Here is a 21,876-nt window from a genome sequence, read left to right as displayed (position 1 = left end):
GTAGGGAAATGGGTCTGGCAGGGTTACTCTTCGGATGGTAGGTGTGGACTTATTGGGCCGAAGGGCCTGTTTCCACACTGTAGGGAATCTATAATTGTATAAAGAGCTCTTACACTGAAATAGAAGCCTCTGTGCATCCCTGTTCAACTATTTAAATATAAAAAGACTTGGTTTAAAGCCAAACATTGTTAATATGTTTCTGGTGGGAAGAAAGCATTTTATTATTGCTAAAAATATTGTCCTACCTATGCTGTTCCATGGTGCTGATCAAACATGGCCCAATTATATCCTAGACTGAACTGATTTATCACCTGGAACAACAACAGATGTTTTTCATTATTGGTACAACACATTTATTTCATAATTCTGTTCCTTAAAAAAAGTGTTTGATGTGAGAGCCAGCCACAGAATTACACCAGGCTATCGTGAATGCAGGACAGTAGATAATGTAAACTGAACTGTCAATAGCAAGCTAATTTATGCATTTTTAAAAATAATGTAGAGTTTTGAGAGTTTGACTAGTTCATAGGCAAATCTTACTGTGTTTGATTCTTCTACCAAGACCATTCCTTTCTCTTAAACTAGAAAGAAGTTTGGTGAAAAAGAAATTCAGCTTCATTTTACAGTGTACAATGGGGACAAGAAAGATCATGTTTTCAAATATCATGCTGGAGCACTCCTTCCGCAGGTACAAAAACCAGCCCATAAATACTCATGGACACATTTCCAAAAGTGCCTTGGTTAAATTTGGTTTGATTGCTTTAATTACATTGTAGTTAATACATATCAGATGTAGATATATAGTTTTATGGAGCAATATGTGTAAGCTTTATCTCCATTCTTTTCACTAGTTTTAAGTTATACCTTTAGTATTGTGGAATGGAGCACAGCGAAAATTGAAAATAAAAAATGCTGGAAATCACAGCGGGTCAGGCAGCTTCCATGGAGAGAAAGCAAGCTAACGTTTCGAGGTTAGATGACGGTTAATCAGAGCTGAAGCCCAGCTCTGATGAAGAGTCATCTTGAGTTGAACTGTTAGCTTGCTTTCTTTCCATCATGTTGCCTGATCAGCTGAGATCTCTAGCATTTTTTGTTTTCAGTTCCAATTCCAGCAGCTGCAGTAATTTGCTCCTACGCTTAGAAAATTGTTGCATCAGGGAGACCACTCAAACTTACCGCATTCAATAACAGTCAGGCGAATACTTAGCTGACATTAGTCTTTGGATTTGATATTGTTACAAATTCCTTTTGTATGACAGCATTTATCTGAGCTGTGCAGGAGCTAGCTATCTGTGAATTGTAACATTTAAAAGAATCAAGTTTCCAGTGGTTGCTAAGGGGTAAACATTTAAACGTGTGTATGGGTGGGGGCTTGTTGCGAGGTTTTCAAAAGGTCCCTCGAGGAACACTGAGGAGCAGTTCAAAGATTACAGGCAGTTGATGGAGATACAATAAGACAGTATGTGAGAGATAAACAGACAGAAATAGTTTTCATGTTAAGTAGGATTGTTTCAGCTAGACTGAAGGTAGCTGAGCTACATTGGTTCTGTGTGTTAGGGCTCCAGAAGAAATCTCTAAATATTTGGACCGTTTGGTGCCATTGTCACTTAGTATAAAGTTTTCAAACCTGTTTGATGCATGTGAACAAGATCTACTAGTGGAAGGCTGCTGTTGTGCCTGTGAGTAAGTGCTGGAGTGCCGTTTCCAGATTGCCTGAGTGATATAGTCTCAGGATCAACCAGAATGTGATTAGTCATCAAGGCAATCCATGACTGAATGGCTCATGGGAAAAACTCAAGGCCAGATCATCAAACGTGGAGCATTAGAATCTTTATGACATTTTAAAGAGATTTCATGATCCACTGTGCAACCAACACCTGGAGAGGATTGCTGAGAAATCTGAGACCTGTCTTGATCACATTTGCTATTTTATATACTCTGTGGGCTGACTGATTGTAGTTGTTGCTAGTATTTGCCTCAAGGTAATTCTGACTGTTAGAAACGAGTGGGAGTGGCCAAAGATTTGGAAAATAAGGTATAATGTGGGGAAAAGTAAAATTGTCCATTTTAGCAAGAAGAAGAAAAAGAGAAACATTATCTAAATGGTGAGAGATTGCATAACTCTGAGATGCAGAGGGACTTAGATATCCTTGTATATGAATCCCAAAAGGTCAGTTTGCAATACAGCAAGTAATTAGGAAAGCTTATAGAATGTCATTGTTTATTGTGAGGGGAAGTGAATACAAAAGTAGTAAAGCTACGCAATAGTTATACAGAGCATTACTGACATCAATAGACAATAGACAACAGACAATAGGTGCAGGAGCAGGCCATTCTGCCCTTCGAGTCTCCACCACCATTCAATATGATCATGGCTGATCATCCTTAATCAGTATCCTGTTCCTGCCTTATCTCCATAACCCTTGATTCCACTATCTTTGAGAGCTCTATCCAACTCTTTCTTAAATGAATCCAGAGAGTGGGCCTGCACTGCCCTCTGGAGTAGAACATTACACACAGCCACCACTCTCTGGGTGAAGAAGTTTCTCCTCATCTCTGTCCTAAATGGTCTGCCCCGTATTTTTAAGCTGTGTCCTCTGGTTCGGCACTCACCCATCAGCGGAAACATGTTTCCTGCTGCCAGAGTGTTCAATCCTTTCATAATCTTATATGTTTCAATCAGATCCCCTCTCAGTCTTCTAAACTCAAGGGTATACAAGCCCAGTCGCTTCAGTCTTTCCGTGTAAGGTAATCCCGCCATTCTAGGAATTGACCTCGTGAACCTACGCTGCACTCCCTCAATAGCCAGAATGTCTTTCCTCAAATTTGGAGACCAGAACTGCACACTGTACTCCAGGTGTGGTCTCACCAGGGCCCTGTACAGCTGCAGAAGCACCTCTTTGCTTCTATACTCAATCCCTCTTGTTATGAAGGCCAGCATGCTATTAGCTTTCTTCACTACCTGCTGTACCTGCATGCTTGTCTTCATTGACTGGTGTACAAGAACACCCAGATCTCTCTGTACTGCCCCTTTACCTAAATTGATTCCATTGAGGTAGTAATCTGCCTTCCTGTTCTTGCCACCAAAGTGGATGACCATACATTTATCCACATTAAACTGCATCTGTCATGCATCTGCCCACTCACCTAACTTGTCCAGGTCACCCTGTAATCTCCTAACATCCTCATCACATTTCACCCTGCCACCCAGCTTTGTATCATCAGCAAATTTGCTAATGTTATTGCTGATACCATCTTCTATATCATTAACATATATTGTAAAAAGCTGCGGTCCCAGCACGGATCCCTGCGGTACCCCACTGGTCACTGCCTGCCATTCTGAAATGGAGCCGTTTATCACTACCCTTTGTTTCCTATCAGCCAACCAATTTTCAATCCAATCTAGTACTTTGCCCCAATACCATGCGCCCTAATTTTGCTCACTAACCTCCTATGTGGGACTTTATCAAAAGCTTTCTGAAAGTCCAGGTACACTACATCTACTGGATCTCCCTCGTCCATCTTCAGAGTTACATCCTCAAAAAATTCAAGAAGATTAGTCAAGCATGATTTCCCCTTCATAAATCCATGCTGACTCTGTCCTATCCTGTTACTACTATCCAGATGTGCCGTAATTTCATCCTTTATAATAGACTCCAGCATCTTTCCCACCACTGAGGTCAGACTAACTGGTCTATAATTTCCTGCTTTCTCTCTCCCACCTTTCTTAAAAAGTGGTATAACATTAGCCACCCTCCAATCCTCAGGAACCGAATTCGAATCTATCGCACTCTGGAAAATAATCACCAACGCATCCACGATTTCTCGAGCCACCTCCTTCAGTACCCTGGGATGTAGACCATCAGGCCCCAGAGACTTATCAACCTTCAGACCTAACAGTCTCTCTAACACCAAATCCTGGCAAATATAAATTCCCTTAAGTTCAGGTCCTTCAGCCACTGTTACCTCAGGGAGATTGCTTGTGTCTTCCCCAGTGAACACAGATCTGAAGTACCCATTTAATTCTTCTGCCATTTCTTTGTTCCCCGTAATATATTCCCCTGTTTCTGTCTTCAAGGGCCCAATTTTAGTCCTAACCATTTTTTTGCCTTGCATATACCTAAAAAAGCTTTTACTATCCTCCTTTATATTATTGGCCAGTTTACCTTCATACCTCATTTTTCCTCTGCCTATTTCCTTCTTAGTAATCCTCTGTTGCTCTTCAAAAGCTTCCCAGTCCTCCGTTTTCCCACTTACCTTTGCTATGTTATGCTTTTTCTCTTTTAACTTTATATGTTTCTTAACTTCCCTCATCAGCCACGGTCGCCCATGCCTCCTCCTGGGATCTTTCTTCCTTTTAGGAATGAACTGATCCTGCAACTTCTGCATTATACACAGAAATATCCGCCATTGTTCCTCCACGGTCATCCCTGCTAAGGTATTGCACCATTGAACTTTGGCCAGCTCCTCCCTCATAGCTCCATAGTTCCCTTTATTCAACAGAAGTACTGTCACTTCCGACTGTACTCTCTCCCTCTCAAATTGCAGATTGAAGCTTAATGTATTATGGTCACTACTTCTCAATGGCTCCTTCACTTCGAGGTCTCTGACCAATTCTGGTTCGTTACACAATACCAGATCAGAATTGCCTTCTCCCTGGTCGGCTCCAGCACCAGCTGCTCTAAGAATCCATGTCTGAGGCACTCCACAAAGTCTCTTTCTTGAGGTCCAATACCATCCTGATTCTCCCATTCTACCTGCATGTTAAAATCCCCCATAACAACTGCAGTAACATCTTTGCGACAGGCCAATTTCAGCTCCTGAGTCAACTTACATCCGACATCCAGACTACTGTTTGGGGGCCTGTAGATGACTCCCAAGAGGGTCTTTTTATCCTTAGTATTTCGCAGCTCTATCCACACTGACTCTACATCCCCTGACTCTAGGTCCCCCCGCGCAAGGGACTGAATATCATCCCCTACCAACATGGCCACCCCACCCCCTCTGCCCGTCAGTCTGTCCTTACGATAGCACATGTAGCCTTGAATATTCATTTCCCAGGCCCTGTCCACTTGAAACCACGTCTCAGTTATCCCCACAATATCGTATCTGCCAATTTCCAAAAGAGCCTCAAGCTCATCCATCTTATGTCTAATGCTTCGTGCATTCATGTATAGTATTTTTAATTTGTTACTGCTTTTACCCTTCCCATCAACCCCTATTTCACTCAACCTTACAGCACGATCCCTTTCCGAGTTTTCTGCCTCATTGATATAGTTGTCTTTCTTGACTTCTCTTGTTCTAACTTTCCCTTCAATTTCCTTTTTAAACATCCAGTTTTTCCCCTCCCCCGCTGCTACTTAGTTTAAATGTAGCGGTGTTGCAGTAGAAAACCTGCATCAGTAATACTACACACTGTACTAATCTTTCATTTAATGTAAATTGATTGGAAGCATTTCAAATAAGTTTTGACTAATGTCTGGAATGGGTGAGTTCTCTTACATGGAAATAAGTTGTTTAGGCTACGCTTTTAACCACTGTAGTTGAGAAGAGGTGATGTGGTGTGGTAGATGTGGAAAGGATGTTTCCTCTTGTGGGAAAATCTAGTACTAGTTTTATATTAAGGAGTTCCCCATTTAAGATACTGATAAGGAATTTTTTTTAACAATGGTTCTGACTCTTTGGAAACCCTCTCTCTCAAAAAGCGATGGAAGTAGTACTTGTAAGGCAAAGGCAGATAGAATTTTGAGAAGCTAAGGGGAATGGTGGTAGAAGATCATTGTGGGGTGGGCAAGAAGGTGGAACAGTTTGATCAATCATGGTTATACAGCAGGTGCGAGGGGCTGAATGGCCGACTGCTGCACCCAGTTTGTATTACTGATTGTGTTACTGCTCTATCCTTCTGTAATAAAGCACATGGTTTTTTATTAAAAGCCATTGAATCTTTATTCTCTGAGAAAATGTCTGCGATTTCACCCTTCATCAACTTTAACCTTAGTTCCTAGCCAGATCAAAGTATGAATTTGATGGTTTGATCCAGAAATGATAACAATATTTATTGTTCCTGCCAGCAGGGAAGTTAATGCAAATGGAAAGTTGAGTTGGGTGTAAAATGAGGGATCCTCTTGCTGCCACCCATTTCCTATTTTGAAAGAATGGTCGAAATCAACCCCATAAATAGGATTTGAACTCAACAGTTAACGAGCAGCAGATGATGAAAAAATGAGAGAGTTATACTGATCGGGTTAGATAACAAAGCGTGCAGAGCAGAACAACACATTGTAGGTATTTTGCCTTGTTTCTGTGCTATGGATTCTATGAAGAAAACAGTCAAATGTACAACTTCTATCTGTTGCAACTTTAGGGAAAACAAAGTCTGAGTCGTGGAAAATGCAATTCTTTTCCCCTCATTTCCTAAAGATGCTGACTAATGCTGGAATTATTCCATTGGCACCAGCGTAGATTGTCCAAGTAACCTAGCCTATGAGATTGCAAGTGATGTCAGATATAAGCCCAATTTTAACTTAAACTCACATCCATAAACATACAGCTACAGCAGATTTAACCAGACAGCGATTAGGAGTTGAAACCCTGACTTACTCCTTCCAATTAAACAAGAGCTGGTCTGGCTAATTGGCACATCTCCAAGAGCTAGCTGTGACCAGGAAACTCAGTATTCAACTTTAACTTTCTCTGTCTATGTAGCTTAGTTCTAGACAAGTGCATTTATTTGCTGAGCCATCAAGTGAGTGAGTTGAAGCACCATCTTTTATCTGGCATATTGAGGATGAGAGAAGAATCCAAGGTGAGCAGGAAAAAGGCCAAATGATTCCAGAGATTTCCACTAAGTCCCTTGTATCTGAGAACATTGCAACACTTCAAAACTTTATTGATTAGGCAATCCTGCACAAAGGGTTAGAGAGCAGGAAATCAAAGCCAAAAAAGGAGAAATACAACTTGATACTGTTGCTAAAAGCTAACATAGAAGACACCCATTAACAGCTGTAAGTGGTAAGTGGGTATGTTAAAAAAAAAGTTATGGTTAAAGGAAAGCCACTGGATAAAGGTAAACTGTTTATCATTGCAATGTTGTCATTTTAGAACATTCACTATCTATTTTCCAAAATATAAAAATGTTGTAGTTGTGGACATTTAAAAGGAGAGTCAGCAATCAAAGAGTTAAGGCACCATTCCAAAATGATATGATTTATTCATATTTTAAAATAATGAAACCTTTAAAACTACATGTATAAATATGGACCACAGTACTGGCTCAGACCAACACAGGAAAATTACTGTCTCATCACATCAAATTAACAGGATGATTGCTTTTGATCAACATTATCAGAACCCTGCTAGCTTTTCAGAACGACATCTTATTTACGCCACAATTCATAAGTCTATATGAATGTATTATCATCAAAATAATTCCATACTGTTTTTCCTTTGCTTCTTACATACAATTTTTTGAGGTAGTTTGCACACATTTTGTATTAGTAACTTATAGATCCTGTTCTGGTCATCTGGTGACAGACATGTTAGCTGAAGAAAAATAAAATTCCACTTACATGTATGTTGGAGAGGCTGTAGCTGTTCTGAAAGCCTTGAGAATAGAAACCAGAAATCTTTTGTCACTGGGGCTATTACAGAGTTTCCATTTCAATGGCATGGTGAGTTCAATAAGGCAGCAAACAATGCCATACGTTTTTATTTACAGCAGCTGCTGTCCTTTCACTCCCTCGGTTTAGTCCTTCTCCCCTCTAGGTAACTTAATTCTGAAGCCTATTCTAAAAATAGCAGGACATGATCTAGGTAACACCATCAGCTTCTAAACTAGGCAGATTGAGGAACGTAAGCTTTCAATTGTCAGAAGCTTTTCTCACTGGCTCCCTCTCTCTTTACTTCCCCATTCTGTGTTATTGACAAACTGCTTACTGTAGATTCTATATGAGACAACATTTGATAGTTGTTTCAACAAAGTCACATAGGAACAAGCTTTTTGATTTCAGGCTTTATAGGACAGTAAGGGAGCATTGAAGAATGCCAACCATTGTTAAGGAGAGTACATATGAAATCCAGAAAATATCTGATAACCCTATAGGTATTTAACTTTTAAATAATCATCAGGAGGAAAACTTGTAACCAATGTTTTTATTCTCACTGGATGGACACAGTTTTAACAGATTCGGCACTTGGTACAAGTACACTTGTAAAAAGTGAATGTAATTTAAACAAGTGGATAAAGGGATGCCAACTGCAAACATTGTGGTAATAAATCTGGACCCCTAAGTGAAAAAACAAAGCACAACGAAAAGGTCAGTATGGGATTCCCCAAATGATAGATATTAAAACACAGTTGTTACACACTTGACCAAATTTTCCTTTAGAATGCCCTGTATGCTGGAGCAGAACTCAGTTAAGTGAAAGGTTCAGAGTTCCTGCTAAGCTTTGGGAAAGCGTTTACTTTCAATCTTACTAAGCTGTGAAAAAAAAATTTGTCATTGTGAGTGTATGCATGTTACTTCACACAGCACAGAATCAAACATTTACAGTACATTCTAATTGCAATTTTTCACCCCTTCCAGCAGCCTGTAACCTCTCCTCTTGGTGTGGGTTTTTAAAAATTTAAAATGATCTTGGATCATATGCCTAGCATTTTAAATTGAGCATGATGATAGTTGACAACATGGGCACTTGCATCACTGCTTTCCCTGGACATTTCAGCATTGTGAAAAAAAGACAATTTGGAGGGCAAGACAGTGATTAGACCAACAAATCCACATTACACAATATATATTACAGGTAATTGAGGGAAAGAAATTGAATTTAATTAGTTGCAAAGGCAGAAGTGATTCAGAATATGCTTTCAGTGACAACTTGATTTAATTAGAAGCACTCTCACATTTGATTCAGAAAGATATGTGATTAAGTTCCACTCCAGGGCTTTAAAACAAAATTGAGACGTCAGAGAGGCCATCTTGAGAGTGAACCCACAGAAAGTGACTGGTCCGGATAGAGTCCCTGGCTGTTTACTCGGATCCTGAGCAAAGCAGCTGGTGGGAGTATTTGCTGACATCTTTAACCTCGCCATACTTACTACAATGTGAGGTTGTCACCTGCTTCAAAAAGACCATCATCATCCCAGTGCCAAAAGAAAAATCAAGTAATGTACCTCAGTGACTAACACCGAGTGGCTCTGACTTCCATAATTATGAAGTGCTTCGAGAGGTTAGTTATGGCTCACATCAATTCCAGCCTCCCAGAACATCTTGATCCCTTGCAATTTGCCTACTGGTGCAATAGTTCCATGGCAGACAGTTTCTCCCTGACCCTACACTCATCCCTGGAATATTTGAATAATAAGGACACCTATGTCTGATTCCTATTTATTGGCTTTAGCTCTGTTTTCAACACCATAATTCCAGCTAATCTTCTCTCCAAGCTCCGAGACGTGGGACTCTGCTCCCACCTTTGCAACTGGAGCCTCGATTTCCTGGCTCACAGACTGCAATCGATGAGGATAGGAAATAACACCTTCCTATAGGATAATCCTCCATACTGGGGCCCCACAAGGCTACATACTCAGCCCTTTACTCTCTTTACAGTCACTACTGTGTGGCCAAATTCAGCTCTAACTCCATTTACAAGTTTGCCGATGGCACCACCATAGTGGGTCAGATTTCATGCAATGACAAGACAGAGTACAGGAGGGAGATACAGAGCTTAGTGGCATGGTGTAAAGACACCAACCTCTCCCTCAAAATCAGCAAAACAAAGGAGCCAGTCATCGAAGTGGAGTAGAGAACAGACCCATGTCTGTATTAATAATGCTGAAGTGGAGATGGTCAAGAGGTTCAAGTTCCTAGGAGTAAATATCACCAACAATCTGTCCTGGTCCATACACATCGAAGCTACAGTCAAGAAAACACACCAATGCCTCTACTTTCTCCCAATGCAAAAGAATTTGGCTTGTCCACAATGACTCTTACTAATTTTTACAGACGTATCATACAAGGCATTCTATCCAGATGCATCACAGCTTAGTATGATAACTGCTCTGCCCAAGAAATTGCAAGAAATTACTGAGAGTTATGAATGCATCCCAGTCCATTATGCAAACTAACCTTCCTTCCATTGACTGCATCTACACTTCCCACCTCCTCCAGGAATACAACCAACACAATCAAAGATCTCTCCCATCCCTTATACTCTTCCAACAGGCAGAAAAAAAGAGTTTGAAAACGCATACCAATAGATTTAAGAAAGTTTCTTCCCCAATGTTAGCAGACTTACGAATGAACCTCTCATATTAGAGTGATTTGCTTCTCTGTAGATGTACCACAGTATTCTGCTTTCTGTTATTTTACCCTGATGTATTTATGTAAGCAATGATTTGTCTGGTTAGCATGTAATACAATACTTTTCCCACTGTATCTCAGTACATGTGACAATAAATCAAGATCATGTGAATCGGCTGACTTCCTCATGGGGTTGGGTACAGTAGCAGTGATAGATTGACTATGAGGAATTGGAGAAAAAACATAGAACATATAGCAATGAGCACGAGAACAGGCCCTTTGGCCCACCATGTCTGTATTGACTATGTTGCCACACTAAACTAATACTATTTGCTTGCCCAAGGTTGCACTTGACCTCCCAAAATGATCGCCTCATATTTACCTAGATTAAAGTCTATCTGCCATTTCTGTTGTGGCATTTATACTAGCAGAGTGCAAAAGACATGACCTTCTTCTGACTGTACTGGGCATTTCTCCAGATGGCTATGACTGCTCTAACCCAGATGACAAACTTGGATCAGTCTGGCATGGTCTGGCACCATGGTCTCCACTACTGATCCTGGGAAATGAGGAAGCCCTCTCTGTCCACCACCTCTTCCAACTGGAAATCCAGTACCGAATCCTCCAAAAGGGGGCACTGTTTTCCCAGGCAGCTTCAGAATTACAATGCTTGTCTGGATGCACAACAGCTTTTCAAAGATGGTGCCCAGATCTGGGAAGCAGGTCAATTCCAGAATCTTCGGTGTGTGGTGAGTGGCTCCGGGAACTTCATATGGTACTGGTGTAAATTGGATACAATACTCGCCATAAGGGCTGAAGCGCCAATTAAATTGGCTAAGTCAGTAAGATACAGTGAGAAAATTCACAAGAACCATTCCTCCAAACACAATGCATCCAAAAAATGTTAGGATGCAACCCCACTTCTTTCTGCCTGTAAAACAATGGTGACTTCATTTCAAAGTCATCAGCGTGGATGAAATGTTTGGGATTTTTTTATTTTAGCCATGTTTATCCACTATTTAAATTCAAGCCCTTTCTGAAAATGGTAATACCATTCCCTCACCACCTTCACATACAAATGGGGTAGCCAGAATTGCTTTACATTCACTGTCCTTATCAATCTGAAAGAAGTGTCTTTTTAGAGCTATTGATAAAAGTACAGAATTTCTTTCAAGTGCAAATGAGTAAACTCTGAAATAAAAATGTTGGAAAAGTACAACTATCTGGAGAAAAAAAGTTATATTGTGGGTATGGGGGTTTTTGAGAGCTATATATATCAGCTGTCATTGTACTCTACCAACAATTGATTGTGTGAAGCATTATCTCACTTACAATCTGACAAGACAAAGCAAAAATGCAAACATCATGAAAAGCTGCAACTAAGACATTAACCTCTTTCATATGCCTCCATGCATTTCCGGCATATTCATTTTGTAATTAGTTCAGCTGATGTTGTATTTGTGTTATGAACTGAAAGGAGTGGGAAGCTCAGTGCAATGGCTGTTAATACGAACTTTCATTTGAAACAACCCAAGGGTTTCACTTTCAGAACTGAATGCTGCTCATAGATGGCTTCCCTGGAGAAGCCTTTGTCCAAGATAATTTCATCCTCCCGACCGGGACACAGCTTCACAGCCTGTGGCACTATTGGGAAGCTGAGAGGGGAGCAGCAGGATAGATATGATAATAAGGCAACAGAGATACAATTCTGGACAAAGATGTTCAGCACAATTTCTGCTTTAGCTCATTCAATCAAATAAAAACTGATCAGTCAGTATCAGTTAAGGCTCTCAATCATCCACTGTTTGAGGTGCTAGTGGATGCAGATTCCGCATGAACAGAAGTAATTGCATAGTTGCCAAGAAAGTTCCATTGAAGCAAATGATGTCTCTAAACCAAGCAGCCACTATCTCACTTTAAAATAGTCATCATGGGTTGAGGACAAGACGTACACCTCCACAGCATTCAGTTGCTATCTGGGGTGATGCTGATAGAATCCCGACAGCATGGAAGCAGACCATTCAGCCCATCAATTCTGCACCAACCTCTGAAGAGCATTCCATCCAGACCCATTCCATCACCCTATATTTTCCATGGCTAATCCACCCAACCTGCATACCTTTGGACTGTGAGAGGAAGCCCACACAGACACAGGGAGAATGTGCAAGCACCAGGCAGTTATCAGAGGCTGGAATTGAACCCAGGTCCCTCACTGCTGTGAGGCCACAGTGCTAGCGACTGAGCCACTGTGCCGTCATGTTTTAGATCAGAAATTTTTTTGTTTTATTCATTCACAGGATAAGTGCATTGCTGGCAAGGTCAGCATTTATTGCCCAGCCCTAATTGCTCTGAGAGCACTTAAGAGTCAACCACATTACTGTGGCTCTGGAGTCACATGTAAGCTAGGCGAGGTAAGGATTGCAGCTTCCTTCCCAGAAGGACGTTAATGAATTATCCAGTTGAGTTTAAAAAAAAAAGTTTTAATTTTCAGAATAATTTATTATTAAAATTCAACAATTGTCACCACTTAGTTCACAAAATTAAATTAAAAGCTGTAGTTGCAGCTTTTCTTGCCTAATAATAAAATAAAGAAATAGGAATCAGAAATCTTGTCTTAAAGCATCAGATTCCTGTTAAGGTAAAGAATTTCAGAAATGGAAATTTAAAGGGCTGTTTCATAAAAGCTAGCAAATGTATTTTTATCTATTTACGAACAAAATGGTGCTGGGGCACACTGCATGAGCACCTCTCTAACTTCTTTCCCTTCTGAATTAAACCCAGGCAGAAAGCCAATGACCTGCTTGATTTAATAAAAATCATTTCAGACAGCTTCAAATATCCACTTTTCAAGTATTCTATCCGTAAATAGCTTCAAAACTGTGATGCAGGAGATCTTTTCTCTCATTTGTATTTATTTGCAGTGAAAATTTTAACTCACTATAAATGTCGGTTTTACAAATTTCCCACAAGTAGTGAACAGGGAGATCTTCATCATAAAATCTTTAAAATAAAAACTGTGGAAACCTTGGAATAAAAACTAAATTAGAAGTATGGACCATTCAAAGCTTTTACAAGCATTGACTCACTACCTATTCTTTCTAGGAATTATTGCCGAGTGGCAAATAGAGTTTAATTTCAATAAATGGGAGGTGGTGAGATCTTTTCACAAATCTTGTCACCCAGGAAAGCAAGATGTCTGGCAGACATGCCGCTCCTTAATGCCTGCCTGCATTTTACATTGTGGAAATGATTTTATTGGTGATGTATGAAGTAACAGGAATGCTATTACTAGTCAGTTATTGCAATGGCTTGGGAATGGATAAACCATTTGGTGGAGAGGTGAATGGTATTCGAGTTGGTTTTATAGATCTTTCAGGAGAGCTGTGTTCCCTTCGTGGTCCCTCTCAAAATAATGGAAATTTAATATCCAGTCAGTTCAACTGGACCATCAGCTGAAATTGTACAAAGACCACTCAATACATGTTTCACCCAGTTGTGTCATAAAATGGCAATCAGTGTCTTAAGTATATAGAACACAGATGTTGCCCTCGATGTTGCGCCGATCCAAGCCCACCTAACCTACACTAGCCCACTATCCTCCATATGCCTATCCAATGCCCATTTAAATGCCCATAAAGAGGGAGAGTCCACCACTGCTACTGGCAGGGCATTCCATGAACTCATGACTCGCTGAGTAAAGAATCTACCCCTAATATCTGTCCTATACCTACCACCCCTTAATTTAAAGCTATGCCCCCTCGTAATAGCTGACTCCATACGTGGAAAAAGGTTCTCATGGTCAACCCTATCTAAACCCCTAATCATCTTGTACACCTCTATCAAGTCACCCCTAAACCTTCTTTTCTCCAATGAAAACAACCTCAAGTGCCTCAGCCTTTCCTCATACGATCTTCCTACCATACCAGGCAACATCCTGGTAAACCTCCTCTGCACCCGTTCCAGTGCCTCCACATCCTTCCTATAGTATGGCGACCAAAACTGCACACAATACTCCAGATGCGGCTGCACCAGAGTATTATACAACTGCAACATATCAAATGATTCTACTCAGCATATTGAAAGGGTAACTCAGGCAGGTACTCACATTACTGGCAGATAGATCCTTAAATCTAAAAATATAGAGGTGTTCACACTGTCAATGAGAATGTTATTGAAAAAAGAGAAACACTGCAGAAGATTTTTGACTTGTAGTCACCCGGACCAAAGCACAAGAATATCAAATTTCCAAGGGACTAATAACTTATAATGCCAAAGTAGAGAGTATTGATTGACTCATGAATTCTATTTGCTGGAGATTTTGTCATGGTAACAGTTAACTTCGAGGGTTTATTTGAATTTGAACCAGGTACGTTGATTCTGATTGGCAAGGCATTGCCATGGGAAATACAACAAGGGATAGCATTCCCCCCGAAGCTTTTGTTTAGTTGAAAAAAGCATAATGCATGGGTATATTTGTAAAAGACAGGGCCTTGTATATCAACAAATGCTGTTTCCAGAAAAACGTAAGTGAGCTATGGTGATGATAGCCAAACTGATAATCATTAATTAGTTGTTAGTATAATAGACTAGATTAGTTTCGATTCCCTACAGTGTGGAAACAGGCCCTTCGGCCCAACAAGTCCACACCGACCCTCGGAAGAGTAACCCACTCCCCCTCTGACTAATGCTCCTAACAACTATGGACAATTTACCGTGGCCAATTCACCTGACCTGCAAAATACTTAGAATATACTTATACTTGGAATATACTTAGCATAATCAGGATTATTTACTAAGTGTTGTCCAATCATGAATTGCATTTAATGTTGGACACAATAAGTTTGCAAGTGCTTTGTAATGTGTTTCTTTATGAAGTTAAAAGCATGGGCTGGTTGATCATAGCCAACACTCTTGCTAATATGAGTAGCAGAAGGAATGTACAACTTGATACAACTGACAAGTGTGTGCATAGTCTACACACCTGGCATCACACCAGTACTGAAGTTTATTTATTACATAATGCATTTGTGTGGCAGGCATCACGTATTTATGGATTGACAGCAACATCTTGTTAATGAAGAATGCCACTTGTATTGCTATTGTATAGTAGCAGTGTAAAGCAGCTAGCTAGCTTCACCAATATGACAGAATAATGGCTACCCCAATCAGACCAATGGTCACTGTTTGACACACAAATTCAAGAATGGGCCTATAACCACCATGTTCAGTTCTGAAAAGTGCCAAATCTATCGCAGATTACCCAGGAATGTCAAAGTATCTCATGAAAAAAAAGGAATAGATGAAGCTAATCATTTCACATGAAAATGTCACAATTCAGAGGCCCTGGCACATACTAATTCCATCAGTGTATATATAAAGCTAATAATGTTTGTGGCTTGGTGATATTAAGTGGCTTGATGACAGTGATACACCCAAATACCTTCTCTGCAGTGAACTGGCTACTGAGCCAGAACCACCTCCCCTCCCCCCCCCCTCTCACCCCCACCCGAGCCTCCATGCCTCTGCTTGGACCTGGAAATGAGATATGAAGATGATGGACATTGACACCAACAAGTGGGAGGTAGTCACTGACAGCAGTGCCCCCTTGGAGGCTGACTGGTTGGTCGAATGCTGAAAAGGTTAACAGAAACTAAAAAGATCAGCTGGCCAAGAAGAAGGCTGAGAGAAAACAGCAGTCAATGAGTCATGCACCTTCTCAATGGGCTGATACAAATGCAGGAAATGCAGCAGTGAGCACCATGTCAAAATGGGTCTTCAAAGCCAGACCATGTGAAGTTTAAGAGTTGACCATCGTGGAGCTAATCAACATTTTAGGAAACTTAAGGCTGTCAGCATTTAGCCTATTTAAGGTACTAAATGAAATTCATTTTCAGAATGATACTCATCTTCTGAATTGTGACCAAGAGCTCATGTTGAGCTTTAAACATGTACACAGTCAAGGATGAGTCAATATTAATAACAGTTCACACCTGAATCAAACAATTTTTTGAAATGAGATTTTAGTAAAGTTAGATTAAAAGTGAGATGTTCCAAACCAAAGCCCAAAATTTGCTCTTGCAGTCTAATGGCCATGATTAGTGCCCATTGGCAATTAAACAAGTGCTTGATGGTTTAATGTTGATAGTATTCTTCTGGAAGTGGCATGGTGCCATCCATAGGACAACTGGCATCTGAGAATCTGACAAGTAACTGTGTATCCATTAATTTAATCAATTTGATGGAAGGACTGTGAATTGAAAAATGCAAGGTGAGAACATATGGATATAAAATCACTTCAAGATTGAGAAGGTGTGGGAGTAAGTGAGTTCAATAACAAATCAGATCTATTAAAAGAAGAAAGCAAAGGAAGGAAGAAGAGGGATAAAAAGATAGAAAGAGAAAAATAAACAAAATGTAACTTTCTGAAACAATTATAACGTGAAGGAATGAAATCCACATCCGTGAAAGATCATTTTTAATGCCAGAAGGGTTACCTTGAAAAAAAACTAACATTTATCATGCAGATAAAATAATTCTTGGATGTCTGTACCGAATTTGATTTGTGTCTATCATATAAACAGCAGCTTCACATGACAATGCATTTGAATGAAGCACCAGACATCCAAAAGTTGTATTTGGAGAATTTAACAGACAAAGCTCTGATAGCAATTTAGATTTAGATTAATTGCACATTTGTACTTGCTTGCAGATACTGTAGCATTTAGACTTAAATAATCATTGACAGATCATGTCACTCATTTTCAATAGTTAATAAACAATATAGTTCAGTACCTGTAATATAGGAATGATGTTGATTTGTAATTTGTAATGTTTTTATTCAAATTTCCTTCTTTTAATATTGCATTCACTACTTTCCTGCCACTTTTTGCCGAATACTTGTGTCTATGATTTATAATTGTGTCACTTAGCTTATATATGATTGTTTCTTTTGTTGCATATGACTATGCATTCAGCAGTAAACATCTTTTCTGAATAAAATGCTGTTAATCAATCACCTTTTATCTAAGATGGGGCGGTTTGCTAGGTTATTTGGCTCATAATCTAGAAAATATGAATTTAAATCAAACAGTTCCAAAACTTACTAAACAGAAGTACAGGCACTTTTAAACATTTAATTACATAAAAGTAAAATGTGGGATGAGTAGGTTGCTAATTTTATACTTCAGAAAAAGAATGGGCTCACCATAATCTTTGGCGATGGTTAATATGAAACGGGTCCATTTCCCATTCTACCCCGTTGATCTATGAAAATGTATTCATTAAGAAGATGTAGGGATCACAGGAAAAGTCACTGTTTATTCACTCATCACCTCATTTGGATCTTTCCAAGATATAATCCTTCTTTAGTGTTCTAATTGATTCTTTGATTCTAAACCATCCTTGTGAACCTTTGTTGTCTCTGTGTTGCAAATACTCCCACAATATGCTTAAAGACTCAGTGACTCAGTTGTTTACAGCACTAAAGGAGGCCATTTTGGCTTACCATGTCCAAGTGGTCCACAAGGATCTAACTACACATTTCATTTTCCAGCTTTTGGTCCATGGTCCTGGTGACTATGTCAATGCAAGTTAATATCTCAATACAACTGAAATATAGCTGGAATTTCTGACATAAGCACATTCCAGCAATGGGTTCCAGACTTCCACCACCCTCAGTGAAAAAAATCTCTTCTCAACTTCTCACACTGGTCTTCTACCTCTTGCCTTAAATCTATGTCCCCTGGCTATTGACTGCTGAAATCATGAAAAAAAACCTTCCCATCCACCCTATGTCACTTATGATCTTATTCATCTCTATCAGGTCCCCTATCAATCTTTGCTGTTCCAAGAAACACAACCCCATTCAATCCAATCTTTCCTCAAAGCTCATACTCTCCTCGGATGCTGCCTGACCTGCTGTGCTTTTCCAGCACCTCTCTAATCTAGGCTCTGATCTCCAGCATCTGTAGTCCTCACATGCGCCTGCATTCCATTTCCTATCTGTTTGTTTGGTGGTCTGGAGTGCATATGATATTTTCCCATTTTGATTTATTTTTGACTTCATTCATCACCTCATTTGGATCTGTCCAAGATATAATCCTTCTTTAGTGTTCTAATTGATTCTTTGATCAATTCATCTTACGAGCTCACACTCCTCTTCTATCCCTCTCTCTATCTTATCTAAATACCTAATACAGGAAAGTCAAGTTGCCAATGCTGCATATCTTTCAGCTATGTCTCAGTCATAGCTATGATATCATATTCCCATGTGCCCGACTTCCCTCAGCTTATTCCATAGGCTCCTTGCATTGAAATGTATTCCATTTAGCCTTACTAAACTCACTTCTTACTTAATTAGCTTATGTTTCCCCTGCCTTTCAGACTCATTTGCTTGTGTTTTAATTTCTCATGTCATCTCAGCTTCCCTGCCCTCTGAATGATTTGTCAGGAGCCCATCCCCTGTCAATCCAGGTTAAGTCCACCCAACAATAATAGAAAACCTGCCTACGAGGATGTTGATTCCATTCTTATGCAGATATAACCCATCCAAGTTGTACAGGTTTCAGCTCCCCCAGGAATGCTCCCAATGCCTCAGGAACCTAAAGCCTTCCATTCTGTACTCTCTCTCCATGCACACGTTCTTCTGCTCTACCTTTCTTTTCATCCATTCTACTGTGTGACAATGCGAGTAATTTGAGGTTGCTATCTTTGAAGTCCTGTTTTTCAATTTCCTAATTAACTCTCTGAAAGTCTGCTTACAGGACACCATTTCTCTTTCTTCCTATGTCATTGATTCCAACATGGAGAATGACCTCTAACTGTTCACCTTCTCCCTTTCAGAATGTCCTGCAGCTATTTTTTTGACATTCTTGACCCTTATGCCTGAATGGCAGCACATCATCATGGAGTCACCTATATAGCCAAAGAAGTGCCTATCTACTCCCCTCACTAATTATTCCCCAAACACTATTGCCTTCAAAACCTCCTCTTCCTCCACACACAGTGTCATGGCCCCTAACTGTGGCTGGTCTGCACAGAAGGACTGACCCTCTTCCTATTTTCCAACATCACCAATGAGTTGCAGGTACTCAGGAGATTTCCTGACTATCTGCCTGATTTGCCTTCTTCTATCTGGTGGTCCACCATTCCCTCTCTTCCTTACATTGTGGATGAACCACATTATCCATGAACCTCTCCAGCCTCTCAGCTGCTGTTCAAGCTGCAAAACCTGAAACTGGAGTTGCAGCAGTTGGAGGCACTTCCTGCTCATCAGGAACATCGATGATTTCCCACATTGTGCAATGTGGGCCTGAGCTACTGAGACAAATAAATAGAATGTGGAGTCTTGTTCTTACTTCACCCTTACTCCTATTTAAGTATAGACTAGAAAAAATATCTTATTCTTGGTTGTGTTGGACAAACATCCAAAATTCCTTAACTCTATCAAGTGAAAACAATTCATCATGAAGTTATAAAATATTTCTTATTAGGTAAAGTGTTTAATCTGTACTTGAGATCTTAACATTCATCAGTGTCAGGTCACAAGAAAGGAGTATCCTAAAATTACTTACCTGCTCCCTGCAACGTCACCCTTTGGGTTTTTTTTGAAGCAGCTTCACTGCCAGTCTGCCTGCTTATGGGATCTCTCCACTCTTACTGCAACTTTTCCCCTCACTCCTACTGTTTCCGAGGCCCAAACAGCTCTACCACCAGTCTGACATCTATCCCACTTATTTAGGTGTTGGCGTGTGTGTCCAGTCCTCTTCTCTGTTTTGCTATGGATTTGCATAATCTTGACTCTGTGGGAAGGAAGAAATAATTAGATTAGATTACATTACAGTGTGGAAACAGGCCCTTTCGGCCCAACAAGTCCACACCGACCCGCTGAAGCACAACCCTCCCATACCCCTACATTTACCCCTTACCTAACACTACGGGCAATTTAGCATGGCCAATTCACCTGACCTGCACATCTTTGGACTGTGGGAGGAAACCGGAGCACCCGGAGGAAACCCACGCAGACACGGGGAGAACGTGCAAACTCCACACAGTCAGTCGCCTGAGGCGGGAATTATATACTTTAAAGTCAGGATTTTGTTTTCGTTAAAGAAGAACTTGGGGCTAGTGGTGATTCCTGCTCCACTTTTGTCCTTCTAGCTAGCAGAAGTTTGGGTTTGAGAAATATTGCTGAAGACGACTTGACAAATTATTATGGTTTATCTTGGGAATGGACCCAGTGGAACCACACCAAACCTGAAATGGGAGGAATGAATGTTTGAGGGTGGTGCCTGATGGGGTCCTGAGTAAATGGTTAGCTTTTGTTCTGGATGCTGTTGGCAGGGTGGGGGCAGGTGCTGAGAGTGCTTAGGCATGTGCATTCATCCAGACAAGCGGAGAGTATTGTACCACACTAGCTGTATGTGGCGGTCAGGCTTTGGGGAGGCAAAACTCCCTAGTAACCATAGTATTTATGCATCATATGCAGTTAGATTTGCCACTAGGTGTTGATGGTGGTGGAATATAGGAAGATAAGAGCATTAAATGTCAAGTGAAGTTGATCAACTCTTTCCCAGTTACTGATGGTAATTACTGATATTTCTGAGGTGTGGATGTTGTGTGGCATTTATCAGCCCAAATCCAAATATTGTCCAAGTCTGTGTCTTATAATATTACTGACTTTATTACTGCATGTTATCCTGGTGGACACCTCACTAATAATCCAAGTCTGGGTCCCATGTTACAGTTAGGACAGTGATGGCATTTTAACCTGCTCCAGGGTAAAGTCCTGACTGAAGTTAAAACTATCAGTCTGATATATTTTGCATTTTGGGGAAGGTGGGAGCATAGCAGAGCAGTAACTAGACCAGTTATCCAGAACCCATTGTACTCTGGATATTCTGGGTTCTAACCCCACCAGAACAAAGTGAAAAACTGTAATTCAACTTGAAAAGGAAATTTGAAATTAAATGTTGGCCTAATGGTGATCATTTAACCAATATCAATTGTTGTGGATGCTCATTTTTTAGCTGGCCCAGTTTGCGTGTGACTCCAGACCTCTCTCAATGTAGTGACACTTAATTACCCTCTGAAATGTAGTGTACAAAATCCCATGCAAGGACTGCACAAAACACTATATAGGACAAACAGGAAGACAGCTAACGATCCGCATCCATGAACATCAATTAGCCATGAAACGCCACGACCAGCTATCCTTAGTAGACACACACGCAGACGACAAGCAACATGAATTCGACTGGGACAACACTACCATTATAGGGCAAGCCAAACAAAGAACAGCCAGGGAATTCCTAGAAGCATGGCATTCATCCACAAACTCCATCAACAAACACATCGACCTGGACCCAATATACCGGCCACTACAGCAGACAGCTGAAACTGACAACCGGAAGCGGCAGGGACAGGCCACTATAAATGCCGGAGGAAACACCACAGAAGCACTTCACAGGAGGCTCCCAAGCACTGAGGATGTCACCTAGACAGGGGACGAAACGTTTGCAACAAAAATTTCCAGCTTGGCGAACAGAACCACAACAACAAGCACCCGAGCTACAAATCT

The 21,876-nt window shown here is 40.5% G+C and overlaps 1 protein-coding gene across 6 annotated transcripts in view; it reads right to left on the bottom strand.

Annotated features, from left to right (window-relative positions):
• Positions 1 to 21,876, bottom strand: part of LOC122555198 (kelch-like protein 13) — a 78,969-nt gene that overhangs the window by 37,924 nt on the left and 19,169 nt on the right. For 2 of the 6 annotated variants that reach the window (XM_087992777.1, XM_087992776.1), the window contains exons 3-5: positions 19,871 to 20,098; positions 17,503 to 17,561; positions 7,569 to 7,603 (exon numbers count right to left, since the gene is read on the bottom strand). In XM_087992777.1, the coding sequence (XP_087848903.1) occupies positions 7,569 to 7,603; positions 17,503 to 17,505 (38 nt within the window). In that variant the 5' untranslated portion in view covers positions 17,506 to 17,561; positions 19,871 to 20,098. Of the gene's footprint in view, positions 1 to 245; positions 312 to 7,568; positions 7,965 to 17,502; positions 17,562 to 19,870; positions 20,099 to 21,876 lie in introns of those variants that run through there. The other 4 variants (XM_087992778.1, XM_043700955.2, XM_043700954.2 and 1 more) reach the window with 4 other exon arrangements.

Source organism: Chiloscyllium plagiosum, unplaced genomic scaffold (assembly GCF_037043375.1).
Source record: "Chiloscyllium plagiosum isolate Xiang-an unplaced genomic scaffold, Cpla_swu_hap1 HiC_scaffold_12, whole genome shotgun sequence".
Lineage (NCBI taxonomy): Eukaryota > Metazoa > Chordata > Chondrichthyes > Orectolobiformes > Hemiscylliidae > Chiloscyllium > Chiloscyllium plagiosum.
The sequence above is the reverse complement of the archived record's forward strand: the minus strand, read 5'-3'. Positions and strand labels throughout refer to the sequence as shown.